This window comes from Scophthalmus maximus, chromosome 16, assembly GCF_022379125.1.
Source record: "Scophthalmus maximus strain ysfricsl-2021 chromosome 16, ASM2237912v1, whole genome shotgun sequence".
Classification (NCBI taxonomy): Eukaryota; Metazoa; Chordata; class Actinopteri; order Pleuronectiformes; family Scophthalmidae; genus Scophthalmus; species Scophthalmus maximus.
The window spans coordinates 7,495,236-7,518,108 of record NC_061530.1 but is presented as its reverse complement, the minus strand read 5'-3'; the positions used below and the strand labels follow the sequence as shown (position 1 = coordinate 7,518,108).

Sequence of the window (22,873 nt, the reverse complement as noted above, 5' to 3'; positions counted from 1 at the left end):
TTAAGACAAAACTTCATGGTTTGGTTTTTTTTCCCATTTCATTGTTTTGTAATCCTTCTAATCTTATATTCCCTGATTCCTATGTGTGACTGTCCAGCAATAAAACTTGCCAGACGGCCAAGAACAAAATCAAAGGTCTCAATAGTGGATACATCGAGTGTATCCGGTCCATTATTCCTTGTATCCAAATCCAAATCTACTATAATATATTGTTTTTCATCTTGTGAATTAGCTTCCAATTGTTTTGCTTGGTGTGTAAGTATTGTGTCTTTACAGAGAGAGAGAGAGAGAGAGAGACAGAGAGATGCTGAATAATCCGTGAGTAAAGTTTGTTCATTGAATCCACCGCTGGATGTCACACTATCATAGGAGACTGGATGGAGGTGGGGGGGGGGGGGGGGGGGCATATAGACTTGATTCTTATGCAGTCAGCGAGACTAGGTAATAGAGCTATCACAGAGAGAGAGGGAGAGAGAGGGAGAGAGAGAGAGAGAGAGAGAGAGACTCTTCCTCTTCCTCCAGGTCAGGTTGGTGGCGGCAGGTGGTCGGGCCAGTCCGTCTGTCCGTGGATGCTCAGCGGATGTCCTCGGCTTCGGGCGTCTTCCCACCGCGGTGAGGCTGGACGGATCGACTGGGCATGGCGCTGGAACCGGAGGGGAACAACCGGCTCCTGCAGGACGTGCTGGCGAGGCCGGGGGACGGGACGTGCGCGGACTGCGGCAATCCAGGTAGGCAGGCGGTCCAGCGCGACACCACGGCGGCGGCCCCCTCCGGGCGTCTGGCCGCACGCAGCGCCGTGCGCGCAGGCTGCGCCGTTGCGCACGGCGCTGCGCACTGCTGTGCACAAAGGCGGCGGAAGGCGAGGCAAGCCGCAGAACCGCGACGAGTCCCGAGAGCTTTATTCTTGCACGTGGACTGAGGCCTGAGACAATCAGACTGGACTCTGGACTTCGTCTGAGCCATAGACACATAAAACACTCACTGTGTGTGTGTGTGTGTGTGTGTGTGTGTTTGTGTGTTTGTGCTGCCGGTGTTGTGGTCTGGTGTCATCATGTTCTTCAATGTCAGCAACCCTCCCTAGAGCTTGCACAGTAATTATTGGTGTGTTTGTTTGTTAGTTTGTTTATTCATATTATTATTTTTTTTGTGCTTTGCATGTTTGTTCGCATACATCCACATAGCACACAGGACACTGCTTTCACCTCGGTTATGTTATTCCCGCAGAGAGAGCTCAACCATATCTGTCTTTATACTCCCTGCTCTACTTCTCTCCATCCTCTTCCAATTCCCCCCTTTTGTCCCTTCTCTTCCTCCCTCCCTCCCTCCCTAATCTTCCTTTCTCCTCACTGAAATGGCAATGAACCAGTGAGTGGCCACCGAGGCTCCGGTACGGGCCGTACGCCCAGTGCTTGGAGCCGAGCCCGCCCAGGATGCCTGTTCCTTGGCCCTGGTTACGGATCCTCTGAGGACCGGCTGTAGCGGAGCAGCTTTTGGGGCCAGCATCGCTTTTCCCAAAAATGAGATAGCTTTGTCTTTGGCCCCTTGGAAGAGGGATTTAGTCTTGAGCGCAGGGTGTTTTCCTTATTCAGAAATAAGCAGAGACGTGTATCCCACGTCTCGGGTTGTTGTTGTATGTGTGTGTGTATGTTGTCTGTTGCAGCTTTGAAGCGTGGCCCTATGTACCACCAACTTGTACAGTTCAGTTCAGCCTATAGCCAGTCGAGAAAAGCTTTTACATAAGCTGTTGTAAACACTCCAGACATGGATTTTTAGCCATGCTTTGCAGCAGGTCTAGTGATAGAAGTGTCAGCTGGTACAGCCTCACGGTGCGGTTGGCATGGCTGAAGACTCCGAGTCCTGTCTGGGTAAAAGCAGCACAAAGATCGATGCCCATTGAATAATGGGTATCGGTCAGTATATGCCGCATGTTGACTATACCATGCTGATGTGTAGATATCTCACTAGTAGATGGACTCTGGGTATAAGCCTGCCAATTGCCACATATCCCATGAGTCATTCTCCTCCCCTGCATCCTGTATTCCTATAGTTCTCAAATGTCTGTGTCTTTTTACTGAAACAACTATTGTAACAGCAGTTCTTAACCAGCCCCATGAGCAATTGTTCCAGCAATGTCGATACTATTTTGCAGGTGTGTCTGCGACCGAGAACACGGTACCAAGAACCAGATAAGAACGAGCTCGTACTTTGGTCCGCTGCTTGCGCATGCGTGTTGTCACGTCCCCTGGAATATGTACAATCTCACATATTTTCTGTGATTTTAAATGTGGAGTTTAATTTGGTTATGGTTAGGGTAAGGGTTGAGGTTAGGGTTAGGGTAAGGGTTCGTTGTCGTTGTACACTACATTTAATATCAAACGAACTACATCTACTGCTCCTCTTTCTCTTTTTACGCCACGTTTTAACATCTGCCACTGTCAGAGGAAAGGGAAAACTCCGGAGCAGAAGGTTCCGACGATGCGCCTGTTACGCTGGTTGCCAACCACCATTAAAAAACGACCAAGAAGAGTGAACAACCAATCACGTTGGGATGTCTTAGCTGCTTGTGGCCCAAGAACACGGCCTCGACCACATCTCTGTATGTAGCAGGGGCACCGTCACCGCATCCTGGGCTTAGCGCCGCCCAAGATGATTGTGATTGGTTTAAAGAAATACAAGCAAGCCAGAGTGGTTCCTCTCACCCACAGCACGTGAGACGAAGCCCTCACAGATCTAAAGTGTCAATGACGTGACTACACCAGTGGGAAGCAGTAATGCGCTCCACCACGTGTCTCGTCTGCCACAAAGTAGAATGCGATCTGTGACAGGCTGTGTCGTCGTCAGCCCGTGTGATCTTATAATCTGGACAACATAGTTTGGAAGCAAAGCACAATGCCGCCCCAAGTGTGTGATATTGGACCGCACATACCAGATTTTTACACTTGCAATCAATACACCATCAAATTTTGCCTCTGTGGAGCAAAGGTGGGACAGATGTTCCGTGTTATCTGGGACAAACGATGACTGATTCAGATCTTAACTGGTGAGGTGCCTTTAGTTGGAATTCAACAACTGCCTTCCTCACTGAGCTCCTTTCATTTCAACCAAACCGTCGCCCCAGCCGCTACCAAAAATCAGGAATTCCCAGGCTCATAATTCATATCACATAATGGTCAAGACATGAATTATTGATGCCGGTGCGGCGGCTCCATCCCAGACGGGCGACGGGATCTCTTATCTCGCTGGCTGTTTCGCAAAAAACATCACACAGTTTGATTACAGCCCCAGTCGCCGCAAATCATCTCAATGCAGCAAAGTAAACAGACAAACATATTGCACTGGTGTGGGTGTGAGATAAGGCGACTCTGGAGGATGTGAGGAGACTGTGGAGACGGATATATGACAGACAAGTAATGGGTGTCTTTTTTTTTTAGCATTTTACATTATTATATTATATAATACAGTATAATAGTTGTAATACCAAATACATGCAAATGATTGTAGATGTAAATATCTGTCTCTTTGTACGAAGGTCTCCCTATCAAACGGTTTGGACGGTTTCTTAACAGTCAAGGCTCGACTACCAGCACCGAAGGCGTATGCATCGGGGCGTGGATACGGCCTGATCGACAGCTATACCGTCCAATAGATGCATGGCTGCAGGTGTAGAAGGTCATCAGCCCACCACTCCCGTTCAGTGTCCTCTTGCCCTGCAAGGTCACCTAGACCTTGTTATGTTAAATAACCGAAATTCACAATTTAGTTTTTCCCATTGACATATTTTCTGACAACAGAAACAGAAAAATAAAATTGCAACATATGAAATTTATTGACATGAACACAGGTTAATGGCAATCTAGCTGATTTGTTTTTTTTGTCACACAGCCCCCCGACCATCACCTGTCTATCTTACGTCACTTTTTTGTAAAAGCTCAGTTTTCCTTGTACACACTAAGACAGCAAGCCAGTGGTTTTAAAATCCATGCACTCTTGAGCCCGTTTTGGAAAAACACCTTTGTTGTGGTGCAAGAAGGACACTGTTTCAGTCCGGATGGAGGCCTGACACGGGCACCGTTCAGCTGGCTTAATGCAGCGCAGTACTCATACTGTGGCTGCTGGAGATTCAGTTACACACAAAAGCCAAACATGATAACGAAGAGACAGCGCTGCAGCTGACGAGATGACACGATTGAGGCGCAAATTCCGTCGGAACGCCGTGCACCAGCGATCAAATGTGTAGTCATAAAAGCAATGGAGAGCCGGTGACCTCCGACACAGCTGCCACATTGCATCCCATGAAATCCCTTTATTGTCTGCGAGTGTGCAGGTGAAGACAGACTCTCCCATCAGCAGCGGCGACCCGGACGTCCTCCCTCAGCCCCGGTTTGATCTTCACAGACACGACATCCATTAACCAGACGGACAGGCCGCTGTAATTTGTTCGGAAAACACCCACAAAGCGGCAACGCCGCGTGTGCACTTTCTGCTTGGTCATTCTCCCTCTGCCCTTCCTTCTTCTTTTTCCTCTATCTCCTCTCTGCCGGTGTGCTCAGATGAGAGGCTGAGCTGGGGGCTCCTTGGGCAGGGTTTTCTCTGTGGCTCAGCAGCGTGGCAGGCCCCTGCCCTTCGCTGAGGACACGCAAGCCAGCAATTCCCTCCAGAGAGCAGCCTCAGCACCTCTGAGCTGTGAGGAAGGTGTTTGTTGAGCAGCAAAAAAAAAAAGAACCGGAACACCGACGAGATAGGAGGAGGTTCGGGCTATTATGGCCGCTCGCTCATTTTTACCCTGACTATTTCATGCCAAGAAAATAACCAATTTGTTTGCCTTTCCCGTTGCAAATTCAGGTTATCCCCACTGAATCTGTGCCCTGCCAAGCTGCTGTCAGACGTGCACTGAAGTTCAGACCTTTTTTCCGACGCTTTTTCCTGTTGTGAAATCCGAGGGTGAGTGCATGAGAGAACTCGGCAGGAAAATCTCCGCGAAGATTCACGGCGGGTGTGCGTGGGGGCGCGCGCTACCTTTGCGTCACCCCTCGTCCGAACGTTCCCCGGAAATGTCCCTGCTTACGTGATGGCGTCTGACTCCGGACAACCTCCTGCCGCGTTCTTCATATGTGAATTGCGAACTCCGGAAAATGTCCGGACCAGATTTTCCAGACATTTTCCGAAGTTCGTGTCCGAAAGCAGCTTTTCCTGCGGGCGTTTTGGAGAATCAAACAATGCAGGGGACGCAACCTATCACGCCTTCAGAGAGGATAATGTGACCATAACTGTACCTTCGACCGCAGAGAGGAGGAGCAGGAACGAGGATGCTGATGAGTGAACAAAATCGCCCCTTTAACAAACACAAACATCCGCCTCAAATCTTGGTTTGAATAATACCTCGGGGGTGTTGGAGGAAGGTGCGCAAACAGTATTGGCCCAATGGTCTTGACAAGAGTAGTCGGTGACAAGTGACAGAAGTAGCCGAGCAGCTCATGGATGAGCCAGTGATGGTGCGGTATGAATGAAAAAATTGTATTCGAAACATTCTAGTCATTATTTAGGAATTACACTCGGCCGGCAAACATGCTGTTTGCAGTAACGGGCTACGCAATCACGCAACTTGATCATAGCTGCGACAGACATGAACACCTTTTGAGAGGAACCCCCCATATGTAAGATTTGTAAGATAATTAACGAGGAAATGAGATAACAGAATATACATCGGTTCGCAGGTGATGTGTTCGAAAAACATTGCGGTAATCTGTCCCACACAAATAGTCTCTAAAAGAGTAGTTTCGGCATTTTCTGAATATATATTGTTTAAGCGTGAACATTGCCATAGATAAAATCCCTATGCTTTATGTGGACTCTTTAAGCATGATCTGAAAATCCATTATTGGGTTTAATCTGGGACATTTATAGTGATTCATGTTTGTATATGCAATCAATATATTGTGCAGTCAGATGATGGGTGGTATAAATATATAATATAAGTATAAATGTTTGTTTAATGCGGATGAATTTGCACTTCTCGTGGAAATACATGGATATGAAATGCTTCATACATTTAAAAATCCATCTGAGAATCTTCCTTTTTACAAATAACGAAAAGCCTAAATGAACTTCTAATGAAAGGATTTTTTTTTGTATTTTGCAGAGCCATGGTCAAGCTCAGTCGAATCTGCAGTGTAACTCCTGCTGTACAAGTCAAAGCCTGCTGTTGCCTGGGGGGGGGGTTCGCTGAGACATGAGAGGGTCACAACCTCAGCTCTCCCCGCTGTTTAGTCATTAACCTCGAAACACGACACAGCCACCGACAGACTGATGTGTGTTTATGTCCGGGCATACAAGTGAACTCATGCAGATACAGGAATAAAGTGTCTGCAAATGCGCACGGGCACAGGGCCCGCTATTGTATAAATACCCCATCATTCATTTATCCTGCATCTGCCCCTGCAGTAACGCCACAGGCGCTTCTTTCTCCCCCCCCCCCTTGAATCAACAGCGCCGTCGTCTGTCCACCCGACGGGCCCAGTAACTTCAACTTTTTTCCTAAACAATTCCTCGGGGATGGAGGCTCTTTAACAAACAGCATATGCACCGAGGAGAGAGAGAGAGCGAGAGAGAGAGAGAGAGAGAGAGAGAGAGAGAAAAGAACAGCAGTCACACTACAGGATCAGGAGTTTTCCACCTCCTGTTCGCTACCACTGTGCGTCTGTTGTTCACAGTAATCCCGTGGAGAAACATCTTCTACGAACAGTCCATTTAGAGGAGGAAGCCCTCTGTGTGTGTGCGTGTGTGTGTGTGCGTGCGTGTGTGTGTGTGTGGTTAGTCAGTCGTGCGGCCACTGTAATCTCCATGAGTGCTGTCTGCGTCTCGGTTAGGCCTGACTCATACAGCGATGACCTCACCGCCGAATGGCTGGTTGTGCGTTTTGGTGTCACCGGGGTCTCTGTGTGCGTGCACACGTGTGTGTGCGTGCGCGTGTGTGTGTGTGTGCGTGTGTGTGCGAGGCGCTCGCGTTTGTTTTGGGGGGATCGGAGACATTATCGCATCAAAGCTCCATCTCAGGAGCTTTGTGCTTGATCACATTCCCGAGTGATTAAAAGGACGAGTTGACATTCATGGAAATATTACCAACCTGTGGTTTTGATCCCCAGTGGGTATTTAAAAGAGACAAATGGAAAGGGAGATTATTGCAGACGTCGCGAAAACACCCTTAAAGATCCTGTGAGCTCACCACATCTCTCTGCGCGATAAAGAACCCATGCACACTCGTCCTCCCTCTCTCCCCCGTCCATGTCTCCTGCTGTATCCCTCCTACCTCCTCTTCCTCCTCCGAGGCTTCCTCACCTCTCAACCCCCCCTGCTGATCCCCAGTCAGGCTCCGTGGCTTTCTCCGGCCTCAGGAGGACAGAGAACTGCAAGAATAGTATGGTTTTTTTGCCCTCGTCTACCCTTCTCTCTCTACTGTAGCTCTCGTACGACCCCCTCGGGTGTTACGCGCTCAGTGTGTACGCGTGCGCACCCACACGGCTCCCGTGAGAAATGGGAGCACGGGATGGAGGGAAGATTGTGGTGACTCGTGAGCGTTGCCTGACGAGGACATGGTTCCCCTCAGTGGCTCGTGTCCGTGCATTTGCGAGGCACATTTTGAGGCCTGGTTTCACTCTCGGCCGTGACCCGGTACGTGCGGTCGCAATGCGTAAACGACCACATCGAGAGGGAGTCTTAGTGAATATGTGTACATTAGATAGGAATGTTCAATAAGTGGAATCCAAAAAAAAAAGAATTAACTGTGAATATCAGTATAAAGGCTTTTGGCGGTCATCCGGGCCCAAGCAATAACTCAAGTCAGTCGGAGGAAAATTAATTAGCGACAGTTCTGATAGTGAATTAATTGCTTGCAATTTATTTAGCCACAACAGTCTACAGTTGTGCTATCAGGGAGGAAGCTGTACTTTGAACATACAGAGCTGACATGCTGATGTCTAGCAGGTATCAGTGTGTAAGCATGCCAACAACTGTTTATTAGCACACAAAAAACAAAAGCTGTGTCTCAGGGGCCGCCTCCTTTGGAGGACTCGGTCGACCAATGCTGAACCCAACTTCTGGACTCTGAAGGATCTCCAGCTTGTCCCAGCCTGACTGCTGCATCCTTGACTACGTTGAGCTCTCTGTCACCGGTGTGCAATGAATCCAGGGATACATTGGCCCCTAGAAGGATCCACCCATTCGGATGCTGTCCGGGAACGGAAGGACTCATTTCTCAGCTGCATCCGAAGGAGCCGGAGGATATTGAAACGCGATATCTACAAGGATTTAATGTCATTTATTTTGGCCAGTTTAATGCATCTTACTCCCAAAAAATGTCTTTGGTCATACCTCGTGTCTAACCTGCCGACTACATCTGTGCGCGACTCTCTCTTACTTGTCACTGCATCATGTCTCTCTCTCTCTGTGTCACCGTCGCTGACCCACTGTGTCTCTGACTTTGACGACTTCATTCGCACTGACACCCACCACCGGGGCTGCGTCTGTGTCACGCTGCCGAGAACCCCTTCCTCTCTATTTTCACACATTCTCTGACGAGCCTGTTTGCGTTGCAGAGCTGTACTCCAAAGTGTGTGTTTAGTCCCATGCTCATATTGGCAATAAGCAGGATAGGGTCTGTTTTGAAGTGATTCCATACTGTAGCAGTGTGTGTTCTTTAAAATGAGCCTCTTAACAGTATAACATACTCTATGTGCATACAAATGTGAGTGTGAGCATGTTGAGTTTGCTCTGTTTTTCTTTTGTGTGCGTGTGCATATGTGTGATGATGTTATCACAGTGTATTTAGGAGTCTGGTGATGTAACTAACCTAATAACTATCTCGGCTGACTTCCGATCAGATCTCGGGCGCTCTGTTTCCTGTCAGTGAGCTGAACAGGATTTCCCCCAAAACACATTGGTTGCCGTCCTGCTCTCCTTAATGAGCAGGGACACACTCAACCAGAGTCTCCCCCCCCCCTCCCCCCGTAATATTTGCTTCATTTACTTTACCCCTATTACCTCACAGCACTTTCAGTATTTATAGCCTGAACCTTGAGCTGCCATTCTCCTCGTTGCGGCGCATTTATGAGAAGACTTTTCTCGTACTTCCTCTTTTATCGCTCCACTTTGTCGCTGTCTATCATCCTCCTGTAGCGCTTTGCCCAATCAATTCATTTCCTTCAGTATCTTTTGATCCCCCCCCTTCTCTCTCCTCTCTCACCTGCAGAGCCGGACTGGGGGTCGCTGACTTTAGGCGTGTTCGTTTGCCAGGCCTGCTCGCTCCTTCACCGAAGCATCCCCCACATCACCCGGGTCAAGTCTGTCCAGGAGACGTGGGATGCCAGCGAGGTGGAGGTAGGGCAGCAGTGGCAAACAGACACCATACTGCACAGGCCCAACTTAATGTGTATAGATAACATGTGAACAACACTTCCCCCATCTCTCAGTGGACTGCTGACATTTGACATCTGACTGGTATTATGTTAACCTTCAAACTCTAACAATTGAATGGATGTGAATGCAAATACATTGAAATGTTCTTATCGCCACTCGTCTGATTCACCAAGCTCTTTTAGCTGCACCAAACTTGATGTGAACTGCATGTTCAACATCATGAAACTTGATCATAATCAGGGCCACCACATTTCTTTGAAAGGCTGTGAGCTCTGTGGGCAAATTTTACTCACAAAAATGCCACACACAAGAGTAAAACGCAGAATCTTTCACACTTCAGAGCATCACGTTTGACTCAAAATGGTCCCAAATGTGTGTTCAAATACACACACAAATACCAAGCCATTTGTCCAGGCGTACAACTGTTTCACAAATGCACACATCACAAACAGATTGCTAAATGCACGTGCACGGATCAACGGATACGCGCGGTTCAGCTGACGCGTGCTCCTCTCATCTGACTCTGGGCAAGAAAGCAAAGAAGTGGGTCTCCTAAAATATTGAACTGTTACATTTTAATGAGTTACAATTCTGCATAAATCTGGCTCCAGTGAGCATAAAATTAAACTAAATCAAATTTTGTGCAAATGTTTGGTATGTAAATGTAAATTAATATACATTATGTTACGTCTCATTATAAACCATTATAGTTGTTGTTTCTATGGAAACCACCCATTCATATGTCACTATGAATATATGAATAGCCTAAAGCATGTTAATGAAATAGAGTGATGGATTTTATAAACCTGAAGCAGCCCTGCTTGCTGACATACTGTAATAATGCCTTGGCTGGCTGTGATGCCAGCACCTCATGACTTCTCTAGTCTTTGAAGTCAATGGATTCAGCCTCGAGAACATTGATCTCCAGCCGACCCTGACCTCTGACCTCCCTTTAGGAAAGAGAGAGAAGTTCCTCACGCGGATCAGTAGAACATAATTCCATTAGTGAGACTGTTTAACACTTTTTCTCCTGGGTGCAAAAAGAAGCGGAGCTGTTCCGTGCGTTGCAAGCCCGCTGAAATGTGTCGGCAAGAAACAGGAGCTCTGTGCAACATTGTAAACACAGGAATGCATATTTTGGCGTAGGTGAGGCTGATTACCATCTCTGGCTCTGGAGGAGAAGTGTGAAGTTGTCCTTTGAATGTATCATGTCAGCGTTAAAGCACCACCGCGGGGGGGACAAAGGGGAGCTCTTGCTTTTTGGGGATGCGATGCTGATGTGAGTCATGTGGACAACTTGGATGTTGGAGACGTGGGAGGACAATCATTGGGATGTAACGGGGATTTGACTTCAGAGGAGAGTGGGAAGGTGGCGCGAAGAAAAATGCGAGAATGATACAATGGAGTGTTTGGTATTTGGAGATTTAAAAAAACCAAATGGAAGCCAGAGAATTTGATGAGGCGATGGATCGAATCGAGTAATATTGGGGGAGTTTAAGGGGTTGATTTAGAGATGGCAGAATTTTTGCAGCTGTTGTAGTCCCATTCCGATAAATCATCCGCAGTCAAATGAGCCAATTTTTTCACACAGTCACAATAATATTCACTTTATTAGCCAAACCAATAGGGCTGTCGCGAGTTTAATAACATATTACAATCTTTTCTCCTTCAGGTTGACTCACACTAATGTCGTCGCTGATTCGCTGCGTGTATTTCCCACCGCGCTCACACCAAAGGGGTCTGGTGTTTTTTGACTGACGTAAAGTCATGTCGCTGGAACTGATCTGGAGGACGTCTTTTCCGAAAACACATAGACAGACAGATAGGAGAACATCATCTTCAGTATGAGGCGAAGGAGAGCAATTTGGAGATAAGTTCCAACTTTACCAAAGTGACGCGAGGAGCCAATGTCAGTATCAAATCTGAATACATAATAAAAACCCCAGACAAATTCCTAAATGACAGAGAACACGAGCCCCAAACTTTATTTCGAAAAGATGTTTCTATTTTGTGCGGTTTCTCCTTTATTGCATCACTCGGCATTCACACAATCCATAAATGACATCCAGTTGTGCACGTGTGAAACAAGTGAGCGCTGTCCTTGTTTTTTTGTGTGTAGGTGGGAGTACGCATGTTTTTGATAAATGAGGCCCCCAGCTCTATGAGAGGAAAAATCAGGTGGTCTCATTTGTTATTGCCACCAATGTTCCATTTTATTTCATAATATTTTATTGACTGAATTTTATGCTCTTGTGAGATTCAGTCTAAAGTCGTGAGCACTTTACATAAATGGGAGGAGAACCAAATTAAATTTGGTTGCCGGGCAGAGGAGGTTGCGCTGAACGGCACCGAAATAGTTCCTGATTGTTTTGCTTCGATGATATCGATGTAATGCGCAAAGAAGCACATCTGAGGTGTCAGGTGCATCACATCTGTGATGTCTGCGTCACACCTCCTAATTTCTGTGACTTCTTTAAGAGAGTTTTCTGTTTTTTGTTTTATTTTTCCGCTGCTTTTTGACCTTCACAATAAATAAAAAAAACACAGCGCGGCATCCCTTCCAGAGCCCCTGGGAGGAGGAGAGAGTGGCGCGTTGAGGTCTTCAGCCAGCTGGATTGGGCTCAGGGATTATCTGGAGATGAAACACACGGAGGCAGGAGGCAGACGCGTCCCGATACAGTGGAGCGATTTTCACAATTAGTCCCATAGAAAAGCATTGGTCTTATTGGCAACAGAATGCTTTCTGTCGTACCCAGGTTTTACCATTTGTATCTTTGTTTTTTTTGTTTTTTTGTAATTCCTAGAAATGTCACGGCTTCTATTGTGTTGATCTGCTGTAACTAATGCTGTAACTGAATGTTAGCTAATGGGATTTCATTTAGATTTTTACAACATCCTCAGCTGCTCTTATTTTGACACGAGGAGAAATGTTCTGCATTAACAGAATTTGCACACTTTCTGATTTATTGAAAATGTAAAGTAATTATTGTTCCAATGTTTTAAAGGTTTAATCTTGACATGACAAGTTCTTAAAATTCCCACTCATAGAAAATTCATACATCATTTTACCTGACATAATATACATTTTTCAGAATATAAAATGCTGAAAATCTGTGGCTGGTTTAGCAACTGGTTAAATCAGCTGTTATACACTACAAGAATTCTCGGGCTTCCAATTTACCCTGGAGGCCTGGACATTTGCAATGAAGTGTAATGAGCTGCCATGTCTTTCTTTAGAAAAACCCCCAAACAAAAATAACAAATTTGACTGTGGACAGTGTTTAGATTACCAGATTGTGTTGTTCTGTCTGTTTCAGTTAATGGCAGCGATGGGAAACGACGCAGCCAGGGCCAAATATGAGCAGAAGGTCCCTGCTTTCTACTACAGACCAACGCACACCGATTGCAAGTAAGCACACACAAGAGGTACAGATGAATATAGTTACAGATACATTCAACAGATATATCATATGACATTATCCTTTGTACAACTTCCCCCCCTTTTCCCATGGTTATTACATATTGAGTCAGTCACTTCTTATCTGAACTTCCCTCATGGTACCAGCATCAGCTACACATTCACCTTGTGTGTCAATGGGCAATGAAACCTTCATTTTAAAAAGGGGACTTAATCGTTTAGGTTTTGCTAAATGTTTTCTCTTCTATAAATCACAAAAAGGTGTTTCATTTGAGCTCTGTTTTGGTCTCTACCAACTCCTGAGGGAAATATTTGTCTCTTTAGCTGCTAAATGCTTCACTATGTTCCCTAGCTAAAGGCTTACTGTGTCTGCCTGCAGCTTGTTGCTGGGCAGGAAGGATACAGGAGGGTTTTTTTAAGTGGATAAAAAATGTCTTGCTCTTCCCCTTTGTGCATTTAAAAGGCCAACAAATAGATTCGTAGAAACAATATTCACACCACTCTGTTGACTATTTCATCCTTTACTGACACAACAGTTTTAATCCCAGTGGATTATTTAAGTTTTTTCTACAGAAAATGACACGTTGCTGCAAAGATGATGGTGCCAGGTTGCGTTCGCACACTCTACTCCCCTGAGAACCAGATAGTTCAGTGTTAAACAGTTTCAGTGTCACTAGAAGGTGCAATTCAAACAAATACCTGCCAAGAGTAAAAAACACTTTACACCCTCGGTGCAGACAGAACAAGAAAGGCAGTTTTATTTTCTAAGAGAAGCCAATAAAAATACAGAATGTGCGTCGAGAGAGGGAGAGAGAGGATGGAAGCAGTGTGGAGCCTGAAGGGGAGACTGGGAGGTTGGAAGAGGCAGCGGAGTGGTGATGGAGAGAGAGAGACTGTTGGCATGGTGATGTGCAGACGTTTGCCACTTGTTTCTCCGCACACTGAAGAGGGAGAATGTCTAAAATTGAGATTGCTGCCTTAATATGCCGCCGTGGTGTAAAACTGTAGAAAGCAACTGACGCTGAAGAAAATCTGTGAGTGTTGTGAAAGAGCTATTTCATTATTCTGCTTAATTACCGTTAAGTAACAAACCTAAAGTGACATTGGGGGATGATGTTTCACCTGCTTGCTGGCCTATTATCTCCATGCAGGTGTGGAAGTGACATGAAAGCTAACTGTGTGTTTTGCATCACGTCTCCAGGCTGTTGAGGGAGCAGTGGATCCGAGCCAAGTACGAAAGGAACGAGTTCGAGTTCATCGAGAAACAGGAGCCTTACTCTGCAGGTTTGTGCACACTGACACACAAAGTTTGATTCATTAAACTTTGTGAAGACCCCCGTCACAGTTCCCCAGCACGGACAACGTCCAACCGGATAATGTCCCTAAACAGAGCATTGTCCAAATGTGATGTGTCTTGTTCCCCCGCCAAAGCATTTCATTGTCACTCAGAACTGATTACTATGAAATCTGGCCATTTGTTGCCCCCTTGAGTCAGTCACAGCGACATTGTCGTGATGCAACACAATCGCTATTTACTCCTGTGTGAGAGAGCATTGTAAGATTTGAAGCTGTTCTGGTAAATTATTTCGCCTTCCTTTAGATGGAAATATACTTTTGACACCCATATGTATGTCTGGTTGGAATTTGAAATTCCTGCCAAGCTAATCCTCACAGACTTTTTTTTTTTGACTTGGTGAGCCCTCAGCATAGACTGTACATAGCAATGGGTGTAGTCACTGCGGGTGGGAAGTGAAGCCAATGCGGAAGTGGCTGCAACATTTATTCTCTTGAATGACCAGCAGAGGGCGACTCCACTGGTTGCAAAAAGAAGTCATGAGAGAAGGATTCCTGAGGAGTGTCTCGTCTCAATCGCTAGTTTCAAGTCAACAGCATTATGTTCGGTGTATGTCCTCTTACTATGGTAAATGGACTGTATTTAAATAGCAATTTTCTAGTCATATAGACCACTCAAAGCGCTTCACGGGAAAGTCACATTCACCCATTCATACACATTCATACACTGCCGGAAGAGCCACCAGAGGCAATATAGGGTTAAGTGTCTTGCCCAAGGGAGCTGGGATCGAACGACTCTGCCTCCTGAGCCACAGCGGCCCACAATATGCTTACTTGTGGGTTTTTTCAAAACAAGATGGCTCTGGCCAGCAAACCAAACCCTTCTGGGTTTCCACTTGCACCTCCGAAGGCAGAATATTTAGGCAGCATCAAAGCAGGCCCAGCAAGGCCGAACGGCTAGAATATTTTTAATGATGCCATTATGCATCGCATTGACTTGGACTCGGCGATGTGAAAAACAAAACAGCTCTGCAACAATCAGGGCAAAACCTCAAGGCCAACAAAATGTCCCCCTTTTTCGAGTTTCTCGTTTTTGTCTCATCTTGCATCACTCCGGCAACTTCAACTATTGTGTGGGCAACTTTTGAGCTACAACCCTTGCAAGAGCGAGGCAGCGCTTTCATTTCACAGTTTTCTATAATTATCCCATTAATACGGTGTCATAACTATTATTAGGTTTCATGCTGTGAAAGACACCAAATAAAGGTAGTGTTGTTGCGACACTCACCGTCTTATTATATCTCAAGCTGCAAAGGGAAACAACTGACTTCCTCATCATACATAGAATTTTTTTTTTTTATAGCCGATATGATCACCCTCATAGCAGTATTCAGTTGAAAGAACACAAATACAGTAGATTCATGCATGCACAAGCGCACTCGCATTTTTCCATTTAATAAGGCAAAAGCATCTGTTTTAATTTTCATGTCAGGCTTCCGTTGTTCGATAAGCAGAACCTTGAACACTCCTTGGGCCAAAATGTCCCAGTGGACGCCAGTAGCAGGAATTCAATTACCGTCAAACATCCATTGATGACTTGTATACATTTATTTTCTCTCATAAGTGGTTGTGTTCATGTTTGCGTTTAAAAGCATTCAGGCATATTTAAGCAGTGCAATGAGATTGTCACTGACATAAAATCGAATTGCGTGTGTGTGTGTGTGTGTGTGTGTGTGTGTGTGTGTGTGTGAGCGAGCGTGAGTGTGTGTCAGGCGTATTTGTTCGAGTGTATTTGTGTGTGTTGGGTCCAGCAATGTGTGTATCTTCTAGTATACATTTCACATCTTGTTGAAGATGGAGAATGCTGATTGGCTTGCGGTGACCTCACCGTTTATTGTTACAGTGGACACACAGACACACATGCACAGAAACACACACACACACACAAACAGAGTGTAATGACATGAGTCATTCTGTCGTATCTGTCTGTACATTTATGCTCTCGTCACCACTCATTGTGAGTTGCATGACATCTGCGTACAGTATGTGCATACAGTGTGTGTGTGTGTGTGTGTGTGTGTGTGTGTGTGTGTGTGTGTGTGTGTGTGTGTGTGTGTGTGTGTGTGTGGGCGGGCTGAGACTGAGTATTGGCAGTGACCTGGCCTCCACAGTGGTCAGTGTGAACATTGATCCGGAATGCAAAGGATAAGAGGAAGGCAAAAGAGTGCGAGGGAAGGAGGCGAGGGCGGGGACAAGCAGGGCTATTGATCGATGAGGTAATGCCGCTGTAGGGGAATGTTTCATGTCAGAAAGTCACAGCCACAAAGTGCATTTGTGCGCACACACACAAGATGGACTGCTGAGGACAAAACGACAGAAAGGTCATCTATGGCAGTGAATGGAAAGGAGAGCCGGTAAAGCAAGGAATCTGTGGGTCAACATGAGAACGTGAATATGAATAGTCTGCACGCTGCACACACCATGATCGATAAAGGAGTCGTGAGACGTGGAGACACACCCACAGAGAATTACTTCCACCTCTCAGCTCCGCGCAGCATTTCATCATCTTCTATTATGTGCAGAATAATTTTGCCCATTGTTTTCCCTGGTTCTCTCATTCTACTCACTGCTACGTGTTCTCCCGGAAGACATTCATCGTGTTGCACTTGTTCACAGTGTTGGTGGGACGTCAGAGTGAATGTTGAACTGTCCGTTACAGGGAGTGTGTGCGTGTGTGTGCGTGTGTGTGCGTGTGCGTGCGTATGCGTGCGCAGACCTTGCAGCGAGCTGTTTTAAGTGCAACTACTTTCACCTGAAGTGATCGTCTGCAAGAAAACTATTGACCGTGAATTCCGTTGTTTCTGTTAAAAAAGAAAATGTTGCTGTTGATTTTTTCAACACTTTGAGCACACAAACCAAATGCCTTCCACCTCCGCTGAAATCTTAAAACCTTCCTGCGTCTTTTGATATAAAAAATGCAGATATAGACCCTCTTACAAGAAATAATCTCGTCCTCTGATACATACATGAGAGGATTCTTCCCGTCTCTGTCTTTTACTTTTGCACTCCTACATAAGATTCCAGGCCACATCTTCGGTGTATTCGACTTTGAGCGCTCACAAAACACTCAGCGTCAAGCCTCATGCGCTAGAATGTAAATGAGTCACTTCTTCGGGATGCCACCCGATCGCCGATGTGCATCGAGCAACAGAAAGAGATCCAGATGAGAAAGAAAACGAGACAGAAATAGAAGAGGAAAGAAAGAGACGCAGGCCGAGTGTTATAAATGGAACAGCGTATCATTAACATGGAAAAGGATGTTCTTCGGTTGGGGGACAATAAAATCTTTCTCGATGTGCTGCCTCATGCTGCACTGCCTGCCACGTTCCCCCTATTGTCTTGTTTGTGTCTTGGCTGTTGTGCTGCGATTTCTCCCTCTCACACTCTCGACCCCATCTTCCCGATGAGACTCGAATTTATTGTTTAACTAGGGTTTCATTTCACACCAAGCAGGCGCATCATCTCGCTGTTAGAAATGTGTCTTACGTTTTACCTCGTCCTCTCTGATGGGCTTTTGAAACCATCTTCCCAACGGCAGGTTTTTTTCCCCCCCCCCCCACTCTCTGCCCAGGGTACCGAGAGGGGTTTCTATGGAAACGAGGAAGAGACAACGGTCAGTTTCTCAGCCGAAAGTTCATCCTGTCGGAGCGGGAGGGGGCGCTGAAATACTTCAACAAGCAGGATGTATGCACGGTGATGCAGCCGACTTGAAGTTCTGTTTACGTTGGCAAAATTTCATTTAGGCAAAAAGCCAAGAAATTCTTTCTTGCAATGTGCTATTTGTCACTTGTGTCTGCCTCCATTCTAGGCCAGGGATCCCAAGGCGGTGATGAAAATCGAGACCCTCAATGCCACCTTCCAGCCGGCCAAGATCGGCAACCCGTGCGGCCTGCAGATCACCTACCTGAAAGACAACAGCACAAGGAACATCTTTGTCTACCACAGTGATGCTAAGGTACACTCTCACACTGTCGTTTACCCTCACACACACACACACACACACACACACACTTCGGTACAATGATCGTACACCCTTCTTCCTCATTTGTTTTGCTTCCACTAGGCCCCATACCAAGTCTCAGATGACAGAAATACAGCGTTAGTAGTCTAATATGCATGCTGTCTCTTTTACTAAATGCACTCAGAGTTAGAAATGTCTCTTAATATTTAATCTCCTTTTGGCTTTTTCCTAACATGGAACCGGTGGCGTGAGTAGCTACAGTGCAGTCACAAAGTATTTGGACAGTGGCACGTTTTGTGTGTCGTATCGGCTCCGAGACGAAGACGATGAGGTCAAACTGTTACAGTACATGTGTGAATAGTGTAGGAAGCGTCCGACTGTATGTTTTAGCTTTACATCCACAGTTAAACAGTGGTTTAGGGATTCGACGGGTGTACAGATTTATGAAATATGTGACGGTGCGTTATGGTAAGGGTTGTAGAATTTGTTCGAGGTAGTGTTGCGGAGAGAACCGTGTTATTTGCCGCTAATGATGGTAAATGGAGACGGATGTTCTGTGCGACTAACGGAAAGAATCCACTCATTTATTCGCGTTTTTTTAAGAAAGAAGAAGGAATTGATATCATAAGTGCAGAGTGGTGTCGATTCTGCTAGCCGTTATTCAAGATTACACCACCAACTGTTTGGGGTAATTTATGAGCAATGAGTTGCACCAAATGACTTGATCCTTTCCAGGAACCTTCCTAAGAAATATTACAAATCGTTCGCTTTCTCTGGAATTTAAGGACTGCAACGAGAACATCGTTAAACCTCAACCCTCTTAACACCACTCTGTGTGTGTGTGTGTGTGTGTGTGTGTGTGTGTGTGTGCGCGCGCGCACCATGTCTCTCACTGAGGGGTTTTAAGGTGACGAGTACACAAATCATTGTTTCACACTACGTTTACATCTCCGGGATTTACTGTGTGAGTAAAGTAGAGAGAGACAGAGGCAGAGGTGGAGGGGCTTCAGGGTGGGGTTGGTGGTTAGGGCCGGGGGTTGGGATGGGGTGCATATGTAATTGAAAACGAGATGAGAGAGAAGAAAAGACGGATGTTAATGTGCATGCAGGGGAGTGAAAGGAGAGTCAGAGGGAGGTAGAGGAGGCGCCGCGCCCTCTGCTGGCAGAAGGCTGCGATTGGAAGAGTTCATCGGGTTCATTCAGTGTCACCGTCACTCTCTTTCCCTGGTGGAGTTATCGACGGGGCTGCAGCATCCGCACAGCACCGTCGCCCTTGACGACGCCTTACTGCGTCGAAAAAAGTTGCCATCGCTGACATCAGAGAGAGTCTACATTCTTCACCCACAACCCAAAATACATACTTGGACTGTGACTGTGAGTCATTCAACAGCATAATTGCAACACTAGTGAACCCTGCAATGAGTGCGGTTAGGTTCACTTCGAGATTGTGGAACTATTGGCGTTTTAGTCTGTATGCTAATATCTGAACACTCTTTTTGTGTATTGTGGAACTCTGACTGTTGTAGTCATTTCTTATTGTATGTGTTTTTGTCTTGTATCTGTCTGTCTTTTGCTATGTTTTGTATTGTGCTATAGACCGTTTCTTTCTGCGTCCTGAATAAAATAGAGATTTGAATTGGATTGACAGTGAATTGCAGCAGGACGTGTGGCAACATGAGGGCGGTTATTCATTTTATTTTGCAGGAGATGGTCGACTGGTTCAACGCCATCAGAGCAGCCAGGTTCCACTATCTACAGGTGGCGTTTCCCGGAGCGAGTGACGAGGAGGTGAGGATGGCCGTTTTGATCACAAAGATGTCTTACTGTTAGTGAATCATTCTGTTCCTGTAAGATGAATGACTTCCCCGTGGTTCACTTTGGAATCATGTATGTCACTTAAAACAATGCTTAATAATAATAATAATAATAATTATACTCATGTCAGAACAAGCAATATTATTTAATATCTTGTGCGTGTTCTTGTGTCTCTTTCGTCTTCCAGCTGGTGCCCAAACTGACCAGAAACTTCATGAAGGAAGGCTTTATGGAGAAAACAGGCCCAAAGGTTTGTTCCTCTCACTGGATCCTACCAGGTCTTTAGATTGAAATATTGAAAGATGAGTTGTATGGATCACATCCCAGTTTCACTGTTATGTTCACACAAATCTGACCAGACTTTTTCTGCGCGTCAGTTCACCTTATGAACCCCGTAAAATGAAGCCTTGTTTACCAGCAACACGTTATTGTTTGTCAGTGAGCTGTTAGCAGTACCACTGAGGATCATGTCATTTTTAAAGCCTGAAAGGGTAAAAGTATATGTTTTTGCTGAATAAAAAAAATTAAAAAGCTATGCAAGGAGATAAGTCAGGGAAAACCCTTGTTTTCAGTGTAATAATTTGACAAAACACGAATGAATTCAGTAAAATGTAACATGTAAACAGAAAAAAAACCAAGTGAAAATAATGTAGGTGTTGTCCCTATGGGCCTCAAGATAAGACCATAAAGCACGAGTCATCTTAAGGCTCTCATGTCAGTTGAGTTCCTTCTTCGGTAGTTGGCTGGTAGTTAGTAGTCAAATTAGCACAAACAGGTACACACTGAGTAAGCCCGGAGCTTTCGGGGACCCTGTTTGCCTGGTTGGTAATCCCACAACCTCTCAGATTCAGCTTGTTGAGAGGTTTCCCATGTGGATACTAAGTGTAGTATATTTAAGCTCTCGAAAAGCTGGATATGATTTTAAGACAACCTTTAAACGTTTGAGTCGGGCACAAAGATTTTCCCCCCTCGTGTAAATGGCTGCACCATAGTGCAAAGCTTCAGACTGTTGACGTCCCGCGGGGCTGTTGTACCGAGTCACAATGAACCGACTCCCTCTGCTGTTTCCTCCACTTTGCCACAGCACACAGAGGGCTTCAAGAAGAGGTGGTTCACTATGGACGACAGGAGACTCATGTATTTCAAAGACCCTCTGGTAAGAAGAGAGCTGGTTTTTTGCTCGGCTCTGACCGGTTACCGAGCGTTCGCAGGTCCTACCTACTCACCCTGTGTGCCCTCCTCTCCCAGGATGCTTATGCCCGTGGCGAGGTGTTCATCGGCAGTAAGGAGAACAGCTACACCGTCTTGTCCGGCCTGCCCCCGTCTACGCAGGGCTGCCGCTGGAACCACGGCATCACCATCGTCACGCCGGACCGGAAGTTCCTGTTTGCCTGTGAGACAGAGGCCGAGCAGCGGGATTGGATAGCGGCCTTCCAGAGGGTCATCAATCGGCCAATGAGGCCACAGGAATATGCAGGTACAGGGAATAGAATAGACTAAGTCATTAATCACAATGTTTAAGTAAAGTAATTTTTGTGCTTTCGTTCCACTTACAGCTAAAACATGTTTTAACTGACCACACAGTGTTTCAAACATTACTTAAGATTATTATTTAAAAAGGTAACTGTGATAACATAGAAGTTACTTACATTCAATGAGGCGTTTTTTTTTCTGTCACTAATAAACTGAAGGGAAGCCACCCGGAATAAATGGCTTCTACCATCACATTCACAGTAAATGCTATTTATTAATGTTAAATGTGTTACACAAATAGTGATAATGTCATATTAGTATTATTTTTGAAATGTCTTGTTTGGAAAATCACAAGGGGCAAATATATTCTCTCTGTGTAATGCAAAAGCATCATTGTTGCTGCTCATATTCTTTGACCTTCATTGCTGCATTTCCTCATTTCATGTGTCTGTCTGTGCAGTGGAGGCCCACTTCAAACACAAGCCCTGAAGCCTGCAGGAAGCCACGACTCCGAAAAAGATCCAAAATCCAGTCTCAGTCAGATCAGAGGCAACCCCTGCGTGCGACCACAGACCATGGCGGGACGAGGTGGGGTTGGGTTGGGGGACGTGCGGGCATTTTGGGACGGGCCAAGATGGGGAAAGTCGATGAAGAATAAGAAGAGACAGAAAAAGAAAAGGAGGCCAAAGTGGTACTCCAGTCGATTTTTGTGCAGGAAAAACTTAAACTCTGAAGGGACTCGTGGCCCCTCGTGGGGTGAAACGCTGATGGTCTGAGGCGGAAGGGTAGGTGATGTCATCCCTATTGCGCCTGCCGAACTTGTGCTGTACATTACCATGCCAACCCCCTCCCCCCCGAATTTCGTCTTGTGAACGGTGCATTCTACCTGTAATCTAATGTAATTATGTAATCTAGAGTCATTTCACTGGTTGCTTAACAGAGACAGTGCATTGTTAATTTATTGAATGTACAGTTTTGATGACAGTGGCTTACCGTGCGTGTGTGGAATCGTGACGTGTTCGTTGAGGACGCTGTGAGGTCGAACCCTCTGGCACCGACACCCTGTTCAACCTGAATCTACAAAGTGCTGTTAACAACAAATATGCATAAAAACACAACAACTCTCAGTGAACACCGTCGCTGTTAACGTAGCCGGAGGTGACTGATCTGCTCCCAGACAGGGTTCTTTGAAAACCTCATTCTGACAGCTGTTCTCGTATTTATTTGTACTGTTGAACATACCGAGTCATCGTAGACAGTTGCTGCTGCTTCAAAAGATTGTAATGTGTCAGGATTGTAATTTATATAACACTTCTACAGCTGTTGTATGTACCTTTTTGCATCTTGTTTTAAGGACACACGTGCTGTGTTGATCCCCAGAGCCCAGTGTTTGTTTCATGATAAGAACATCTTAACATCAATACAGATGAGTCTGAAATCAA

General features: G+C 45.8%; 1 protein-coding gene across 4 annotated transcripts; it reads left to right on the top strand.

Moving 5' to 3' along the window:
* Nucleotides 1-441: 441 nt before the first annotated feature.
* LOC118287933 (arf-GAP with dual PH domain-containing protein 1) lies at nucleotides 442-22,873 on the top strand. 4 transcript variants are annotated; one of them, XM_035613582.2, is made up of 11 exons: nucleotides 443-728; nucleotides 9,245-9,372; nucleotides 12,729-12,820; nucleotides 14,031-14,113; nucleotides 17,754-17,875; nucleotides 17,991-18,137; nucleotides 19,848-19,931; nucleotides 20,146-20,208; nucleotides 21,043-21,114; nucleotides 21,207-21,435; nucleotides 21,892-22,873. In XM_035613582.2, the coding sequence occupies exons 1-11, from the start codon at nucleotides 638-640 to the stop codon at nucleotides 21,918-21,920; spliced, it is 1,140 nt and encodes a 379-aa protein (XP_035469475.1). In that variant the 5' UTR covers nucleotides 443-637; the 3' UTR covers nucleotides 21,921-22,873. The 4 variants fall into 4 exon arrangements, with proteins under 4 accessions (XP_035469477.1, XP_035469475.1, XP_047183673.1 ...); XM_035613583.2 differs by having other exon boundaries at nucleotides 444-728; nucleotides 17,754-17,866; XM_035613584.2 differs by lacking the exon at nucleotides 9,245-9,372 and having other exon boundaries at nucleotides 442-728.